At 44.0% G+C, this 9,336-nt stretch overlaps 1 protein-coding gene across 1 annotated transcript in view; it reads left to right on the top strand.

The window, feature by feature from the left end:
• HIBCH (3-hydroxyisobutyryl-CoA hydrolase) overlaps positions 1-7,231 on the top strand; it is a 58,446-nt gene extending 51,215 nt beyond the window's left edge. Inside the window, exons 12-14 of the mRNA XM_045295666.1 lie at positions 2,995-3,114; positions 3,840-3,873; positions 6,495-7,231. Of these exons, the coding sequence (XP_045151601.1) occupies positions 2,995-3,114; positions 3,840-3,873; positions 6,495-6,610 (270 nt within the window). The 3' untranslated portion in view covers positions 6,611-7,231. The remainder of the gene's footprint in view (positions 1-2,994; positions 3,115-3,839; positions 3,874-6,494) is intronic.
• The last annotated feature ends 2,105 nt before the right edge of the window (positions 7,232-9,336 follow it).

The following is a 9,336-nucleotide window of genomic DNA, read 5'->3' as shown; positions in this document are numbered from 1 at the left end:
CCCCCTCTCCCATGTCCCCCCGGAACTGTCAGTCCCGTTGTTTTCTCCTCCAGATTGTTCATCCAGCCTGTCCTATCCAGACAGGCCTGCGCCTTTTTGTGTTCTTAACTCATTTGCAGTGAGGATTTTCTGTCAAGATGTCTATGTTTAGATTAGGAGCGCTTTTTTTTTTTTAAGTATGTAGTATGCAGTTGTCTCAATAACAACAACACAGCATCCTGAAAAATACAGAACTCTTAAATGTATCGTTCCATTGCTTTCACAGACTATACGTTAGCAACCCCTACAATAAACTGATGCTGTCTCCCAATCACTACCGTCACGCTGACTTTCAGCACCGTGGGTTGTTGTTTGGGGTTTGATACAGGTGAAATCATGCAGTTTTGTGTCTTAGCTTCTTGGGCATAATGTTATATTTGTGACGTGTACATAGCAGCTGCTTGGTTACTTTCATCGCCATAACATTTCACTCTATGAATATATTACAAAGTATTTATATCTCTCTACTGTTGATGGACATGTGGCATTGCTTCCAGTTTGGGGCTGCTATAAATAGTACTGCTCTGAACGTTTCATTGTATAGAAGCATACTGGACACATATCTGGGGGCATAGAGCTAGTTCTGTCGCGCTACCCGCAACAGACTCCTGTTGCTGTTGAGTGGGCTCCAGCTCTGCCGCCCTGAGGACAGAGTGGCACTGCCTCGTGGCTCCCAAAGCTGTCCTCCGTCCTGGAGAACATGGTCGTGTCATTCTCCTGTGGTAGGGCTTCAACCTGCCAACCCTGTCAGCCAGCTGTGAGTGCTTTCACCCTCGCTCACTGTGCCCCGGGGAGGACTCCATGCCATGAAAACAATACAATTGTCCCATATTCTTACCAACACTGTGGTTATTTGTCTTTCTCATTTTAATCACTCCGGTGGATAAAATAGCATTGCATTGTAGTTTTGATTGCATTTTATGATAAATATTGAAGTTGAGTACTACTTTATGTATTTATTGGTTATGTGGATATCCTTGCTTATGAAGTGCCTGCTAAATCTATTATATGATTAATTTGTGGGGATTCTTTATATGTCTTGGAGATAAGTCCTTTGTCCAATATGTATATTCCACATATCTCATTTCCCCCCCACATATCTTTTTTAAACTTGTGACTCAACTTTTCTCTTTCTCTCTTGCCTTTTGATAGATGGAAATTAATCTAAATGTAATCTATCATTGCCTTTGCTTCCTTGATGGTTAATTCTTTTATGATCAGTGACTTCTTTTATGATCTTTTGTTATCCTATTTAAGAAATCTTTGGGTACCCCATAAGCTTTCAAAGAATAAAACATATAACACGAAGGCTTCAGATTTATCAACAACTTTGTTCCTAAGACCCCCCTGGCCAGGTTTGGTGACTCCTTCGGACGACTCCCAGCACTCGCATGAGTAGGACGGTGCTCATGGTGATGATTTACTACCACGGAAGGGTACAAAGCAAAATCAACCAAATGGCAACGCATGAAACACACTCGGGGGAGGGGCTGCAGAAACTAGGTCCACGTCCCAGCAGTCCTTGCCAGGGAAGTCACGCAGAGTGTGTGCACTTCCTCCAGTAGAGGTGAAATACTACATGGTAAATTGTTGTCTTTCCAGGAAGCTTCATGGAGACTCAGTGCCTAAGATTTTGACTGTGGGGGTGGGGGGGACCCAAATTCCAGATGTCTAGAAGGAAAGCAGTATTACATCTTCATTAACCTCAACATAGTGTGCTTCTCTATATATTTAAATCATCTTAAACTTCTCTTGATGTTTTGTAATTTTTTGTGTAGAGGACTTACCCATTCTTCAGGAGATTTATTTTTTGATATGATTTTAAATGATCTTTAAAGTTTTCATTTTCGATTGCTTCATAGAAACATGTTTTGAGATTAAATTTTGTATATTAACCTTGTATCCAATGACTTTGCTCAACTCATCCCACAAGTTCCCTTGGGTTTTCTAGTAACGTTATCTTGTTGCTCCTCCTCTCTTCCATCCCTTCTTTCCTGCCATATCCATGGTGTTTCTACCTTTCCACCCAAGCCCTGCCAGCTCCCTATACTGGCTAGGAATTCCAGTAAAATGTTTAGTAGAAGTAACGATAGGAGCCATCCAACCTGTCTTCTCCCCAGGGCCAGGGAAAGCTTCTAATATTTCACTGCTAACATGGTTATTGCTTTAGGTTTTCTGTAGACTCTTGATAGAAGGAATTGAACTCAAAAGTGAAGCTTAAATCTTGGGATAGTCATTCATTGTACCACAGAATACGGGCACTTTGTGGTTGCAAAGGGGAGTCTGGGCGTGGCATGTCCAGCCTGCAGGGGCACTCCTGCAGCAGCTGTTGCAGTCTCAGTCTGATGCATGTCTTGGAACCATAGCAACTTAAAAAAGAAAATCTCAGTGCCATTAGTTGATTCTGACTCACAGTGATCCTATAGGACAAAGTAAAACTGCCCCATGGGTTTCTGAGACTAACACTTTACAGAGAGGAAAGCACCTCTCAACGCAGAGGGCTGTGGCATAGCAGTGCAGCCAAGGAATCTCTCTGGTCAGACAACTTTCAGACTGCAATCTGTACCACGGAAGGGTCCGTGACGACAGAGTTGAACTGGTGTACATTTTCCTGTGTCTATCAGCAATAAAATAAAATTTAAGAGAGGGAAAGATTTTATAGAAGGATAAGGTAAATTGATTTATTTATAATTCAAGATAGGCACTTTTATTACTCTTTAAGTTATACACTTAGAATGTGGAATGATCTATTTTGTTTATGTAACAAGATTAGAAAAGTTGGTTTGTACTTTGACAAAACTAGCCTAAAGCTCTCTTACAAGATTTTGGCATATAAAAGTACTGTTAAGGAGCATGCTTTACTGTGATATTTTGTGTGTGTGTGTGTGTGTGTGTGTATAACAATTTATTAACTAGAAACTATTAGACTAAAACTAATCCCCCCCCTTCTGATAGCTAATTAGTAAGATGTCTCCGACTTCCCTGAAGATCACCCTGAAGCAGCTCACGGAAGGGTCTTCAAAGACGCTGCGCGACGTCCTAATTATGGAATATCGGATGAGCCAAGCGTGTATGGTAAGTTGATTTTTTTAATTTTCCAGTCGTAAAAGTAATGGATGCACATGGAAGAACATGTGAAACGAGTGAGAAGTGTAAAGGGCAAAATGGAAAGTCGATGCCATTCTACTGTGAAAACTCCACAGGTGGCAGGCGTGAGGTGTGCGGAGCCCCTGCGCCAGACCGGGTCGAAGGCCTGTGACAAAGCAGGGCCTTTGCGTGTGGCGTTCAGAAGAGACCGTAGCCACTGTTCACGTGTGTCCTCATGCTCTTGCACAAGATGGGAACACTGAATCTGAATCGGCTCATTTGTGAATGAGGACTGTCATAAGGAAAGAGCTGTAAGGATTCAGTGAACCCACATACCAAGTACCTAGTACAATGCTAGAGAGCCTGGGCTCAAGGGGAATCGGTGGTAAATGGCCAAGTCCAGCTGGCGAAGGGAGTTCCCTGGGGGCCAGAATGAAGGAAGGTAGGCAGTTTAAGGAAGAGGGCACATTCCGGGAAAGTGACTTGGGGAAACTGGCTGACCAGTGACACGAGGCACGGTGTGAGAGCATGGTAGGATCAGTGGGCCTCAGCAGAAGAGCAAGAAGGGATGGTGATCAGAGAGTGGGTTTTCAGAGGTGGTCCAGTCTTAGTGTTTTGGTTCAGGCTGTGCCATGAACTGCGGCGAGATGGAGTGAGACCACCAGGACCAAGGATGCCGAGAAATGCCCACATGTAATCTTCTTTTCTTCCAGGGAGGCCATGATTTTCACGAGGGCGTTAGAGCGGGTGAGTGACAAGTAGCTGGGCTTCCTTCCTGGCTGTAAGGAGAGCGGGGTTTGTGGGTTATATGTTCTTAATCAGAAATGATACTGCATCAAAGTGAGCACTTTCATAAAGATTGCTGTGTGCGTGTGCTCATTCTCAGTTGCGATGTAAGTGGAGATCAGTCTTTGAAGCTACTATTTAAAGTTCCCATAACCTGGTGACTGCTCCCTAATCCACATGTAAGAGGTCACCCTGCTCCCTTGGACTGCCTCTGATAAGTGCCACACGCGTGTGTAAACTCATTTCGCTGTGGAAACCTCTGAACACATTCATTCCTTGCAGAGAGCCCTCCAACGCCTCACCCTCCCCTCCCACCTGGTACCTCCCGCCCAGCACAATCCCAACAGTGGCCACGCCCTCCCGTCCCCTTCTCTCCTTCACCAGAACACTGAACAGTGCTGCGTGAGACCCATACGGCCTAGTTAGGACCATCTGTTGACATCGTTGACATCCTTTTTAAGGCTTGCCAATTTTGCTGACCCTCTCCAAAGTCAGCATGCTTAGAAACAGCAAATGTTGTGGCTGATTTTGCTAACTTGTTTTATGGAAAAATGGAATGAAAAGATAATTTTCCCACAAATTTTAAAGGCCCCTCGTATCTATAGTGTGAGTTGTTTCCATCTGCATGTGTTTTGCACATTAATCTTATGTTTTTATTGATCACTTTAATATAGTGTGTGCCTAGATACACCTTATGTGAATATGAGGGTGATATTCTCTATACCCTAAGCTTTGATAAGCAGCAGCCACTGCTGTTTTAGAATTCTCTCATGACAGTCATTAGGGCCCTGTGCTCAAACTTCTTCAGAAAGCACATGGACTTGAGCCAGAGAGATGGCTGTGTTTTTAACTGAAACCAAGTAAACGCACAGTGCTCCACTATTGCACGTTTCTTACTCCGTGGCCCAGAGCCGAGACCTCCGACTTTAGGAGAACCTGTGTTCCTGGGGAGAGAGGGTACCCCGAAGTCAGTCTCAGCAGCTCACAGGGCAGATCTGTCTTGCCCCAATGGGTTGCTATGACTTGGGGCCAACTCAGTGGCAGTGAGTTTGGGTTTTGGGTTTGGTGCTACTTGGGTTATGTTGGTAAAGTGAAGTGTTTAGAGTTTATTATATGCTATGACTCTACTCTTAAGCTAAAAATGAAAAGGTTAAAACATTTCTTTTAGATGAATAGAATGATTTTAAAGATGAGAGTTGCACCAGCATTGAAGTAATAATCAAGAGTCCCAATTCCTAAAGCAGGTGCTTTGTCAAGTCACCTTTTAATGGAGAACATATTCATCAGCAGAGCTAGAGTTACCAAGTGGAAATTGAGTGGGTTCCTCGTGAGACCTGAAAAGCCTGGCTGCCTAAATGGCAGGAACTTTACATCGCCCTGAGTTTGGGTGGGGAGTTTGAAATAAAGTAACAAGTTTGATATATATATAGATATACATAAAATCTCCCCTCAGTGAAATCTCAGGGAGGTAAATAAGTTTAGCCAGAAGGCTCAAAGGGAAGGCCTTCTTGTGGAAAGAATGTCCCTTTGTTTACCCGGCCCAGGAGATAAGGCTTTCAAACGGGCAGGGGTCAGAATATTAGTGCGTAGTATCACTTCTGATCTGAAAGGCGAGCCAAACCTTTCGCGTGTGCAGAGATCAGGAGCAGCTCAGCTCCCGTGGCAGCCTTCTTTCCTCTTGCTTTCAGACGGCTTTAATTATTTAGTCTTTGATGCTCGATTAGATGTGGATTTTGTTGTTGTTGTTCACTCTGGAGTCTGTTTAAATATTTCTATTCGTTACAAGATTTATGCATATTTTAATCATGATTGAAATTACCTACTTCAACCATACCAACTATAGCCCTCTTCTCTTTTATAATGTTTTTGCTTTGAGATAACTGTAGACTCCCGCATAGTTGAGAACAGGAATCCTGCACCCCCTCTCGCAGTTTCCCCCATATCCCAACCAGGAAATGGATCTGCCCCCTTTTGTTCGGAGAGGTCAGACTGCTTCAGACTCCTGTGGGGAGGCTGGGGCTGCACTGAGAGAGAGCATGTATGATAGCCCGGAGGTGGTCTGTTGTCTCCGTTTAGAGCTGTGGGAACCAGAGGACTCAGCAGAGCTGTAGGCCCCGAGGAGGAAGGAGCCTGGAGGCAGCTGTGGACCTGTCACCATGCCCCCCTCCCCATCTCCTCTGGCTTTAGCTGTGCCGCATCACAGAGAACTCATTTACTATTTTGTTTGAATGGAAGAAAACTTTTTTTTTTTAAACAGTTAAATCCCTGGGTTAGTTCCGTAAGCTTTATTAAAGTGAGAGACATCTGTCTTAGAATAGAAAATGTCCACACTAGTCATCATCAGCATATTGACATCTAAGAATGTAAGTTCCTTGGGGATGTTATTTAGAAGAAAAACTGAAGTTGTATAAACATTTTTTAATTTCCAGTAAAAAATGTGCTATAGAAAATATGCTGCCACCCAAGGTGGTTGTAAGGGTAGCTGGTGAGTCGTGCCTACACCACAGCCACCATAACGCAGCTTTTGTCAGGAGGCCAGTGAGCCCAGGACAAGATGTGTTAACAGTTTTATGTCTTGACAGTTTTAATAGATAAAGACCAGAGTCCGAAGTGGAAACCAGCTGATCTAAAAGAAGTTACAGAAGAAGATGTGGACAGTTACTTTAAATCTCTGGGAAGCAATGATCTGAAACTTTGAGGTGACTTCCCTTTGAAGCTGGTGTTTTGAAGCAGGTGATGGCAAACTGTGGCCTGCAGGCCAAACCTGGTCTTGCCCATTTTGATACAGCAGTTAAGCTAAAATAGTTACTCCATGTTTTTAAGTGGATGCGGGGTGAGGGGATCAAAGGCTTCTTTTGTGACAAATAGAAATATATTCAAACTTTAGTGTCTTGTCAGCAGCGTCATTGGCTCTCGTTGTTCGTGGCTGTCTGTTGCTTGGTGCTACAGCGGGCAGAGCTGAGTAGCTGCAACAGACGCCAAGCGGCCTGCAAAGCCCGAGGTCTGGTACTGGCGGGCTCGTTCCAGCGTTTGCCCACACCTATTTTTGAAGATGGAAAGATTTAAAGGGCTTGAGATTCTCTTGGGTCAGTATCTCTAACTGAAATGGGAACTTTGTGTTTTGTCTTGGGGCGGTGGCTTACGTGTTTATTAAATAACATATGGTGTGTTTATAAATTTAACAAAATTAATGGACTGAAAAAGTTTTTATTCTTCTGTTAATGCAATTTTCTTCACATAGAACTCCAAGTGTTCCTTTCATGACACTGGAAATTCCTGGTGATGAGAAAGGTTTTAATAAAGTTCTTTCTCTCTGCCATTAGTCTCAAGCGTTTTCCTAAAGGAAGCAGAATCTCCTCCTCTCAGAAAGCGTATTTGTTTCCATTTGTAGTTGTTCTCGGGTTGGATGGGGGATTGGGAAGCTCCAGTCTCTAGGACAGGACCACGCTGCTTTCTGCCATTGACATCGTGTGCCTGGTGGTCGCATCGGGAAAAGGACAGTAGATCTGAAGAGCGATCTTGGTTCACCGTCTACCTGGCTGCAGTCGTTTGCACTGCTCAAACGATGGGCACTTATAAAGTGCAGGTGCTCCTCAAAAGGTGGGCAGGAATCACTTTGAAAGGCCCCTGATCATGCGTTTCGTAACTTGGTATACCTCCCTCCTCCTTTCTCCTCCATCCTTCGAATGCTGAGAACGTCAGGTTTGTCAGAACACAGCAGAACGGAAAAAGACCCCAAAGACGGACGCGCTCCACGCTTCCCCAAGATGAGGAAATGTGGTGGGAAAGTATTGCTATTTCCCAGTTCTTGCTTTGAGATGTAGGTGGTTCTTCCCAAAACATCAGAGAATAGGTTTGGAATAAGGATGCCAAGACAATGGACACACTACACTTGTATGTAATAGGCCTGAGTAATCCAAGAAATTATTTGTATATATCAACTTTTATTCACTGTATATTTGTTATGAAAAAAATGTTGAAAATTCTTGTGTTAAAAGTTTAACAAAAATTTCTAGTGTGTGTTCCTGGGTCTCTTGCTCTCTGATGGTTGGACCCGGTTGCAGCTGCCTTAGCAGTTCCCTGCTTCAGCTGGCAAGGCTGACTTCCTGCAAGACATCCCTGAAGAGAAGCCACATGGACCTACCCGATGCAGCCCTGGGTGCTGGAGCAGCTGTGTGGAGACCCCTGCCAGCGCTGAGATGCTCACACGTTCACTGATTCGGCTTTCCTCCTACAGCCGGCATCTGCTGCGTGTGTTTGGTGAGATGGAGGAGGACTTTGTGGATTGGTGTCGGACATACAGGCTAATGTTGGACTTGTGGGCTTGGGCAGCACTGGGTTGGGAGGTTTCTTGATGTGCACTTACCCTTTATCGAAAACTCAATCTTATAAAAAAATTGTTTTCTAGTGGTTACTTTAAAAAATCCAGAACTAGTTTATCGCAACTGAACTTTATTGCACAGTTACAAAAATATTTTCATAAATAAAAATGGGGGAGGGGGTTACCACTTCATCGCTAGGTCTTAGGGGGAAGAAGATTTACGATACAAGTAATGTTTCTGGGCCAGTGCCCATAGCTCAAAGGAAAACATACCCCAATGTTTAAACAATACAGTGTAGTGTGAGGGCATTATAATTAAACATGTTCTTTAGAAATTTGTTTTTCAATCCCTGTTCCTTAATGCTACTATAAAGCAACTGTAGGTTTTAATTTCTAAACATATGTAATACCAAAGTATAGTCCCCCCCAACTTAAAAAATATCAATGACATTGAATACAATGAGTATCATGCTACTTTATTCCATGTGTTTATTTTTTAACTAATAAGGCAATTTGACACAAATTACTCCTGTGGGACTAAGATGGTACTCATTTTTGTTCCCTTCGAAATTGTGTTTCAAGTGTTCACTGTCACAGGCAGTTTGCAAAGGATAAGGCAAACGAAAGGGACTCAAGGTTCACTGGTGCCAGACTGCAGGCTCTGTGGGAGTCGTAAGAAACTAGCGCGTTTCCTCTGCCGCACGGAGGCCCCACCACGTCCCCTGGCTGGGCTGTGTCGCACTGGTGCAGGCTCATCCTGCTGCCCCTGGATGGTCTGAGGGAGCTGCTGCAGGGTCTGGGCACGTGTCGGAATGGTCGAGAGAGAACTGCCACCGTGCCCTTTCTCTTAAAAACAAACTACTACCAGAGTGCTGGGGAAAGGATGGTGACGGAGATTAGGCTTCTACTCGACAGGCATCTGGCAGCATCTCTGTTATACCCCTGGGAAATTGGGGTCCAGAGCAGAGGAGGAACATGAAGTTATAATATTTAGAAGTAGCCAGAGCCTAAAAAATGTAGGGTGATACAGAGCTTTATATGCTTTTGTTTTCTCACCAGAGTGTTATTAATAGTGACGGAGTGACACCGTGGCTGCAACAGTG

Source organism: Echinops telfairi, unplaced genomic scaffold (assembly GCF_000313985.2).
Source record: "Echinops telfairi isolate 266 unplaced genomic scaffold, ASM31398v2 ScPeMD7_3;HRSCAF=10, whole genome shotgun sequence".
NCBI lineage: Eukaryota > Metazoa > Chordata > Mammalia > Afrosoricida > Tenrecidae > Echinops > Echinops telfairi.
Note: the sequence above shows the minus strand (reverse complement) of the source record. Positions and strands in the feature narration are given on the sequence as shown.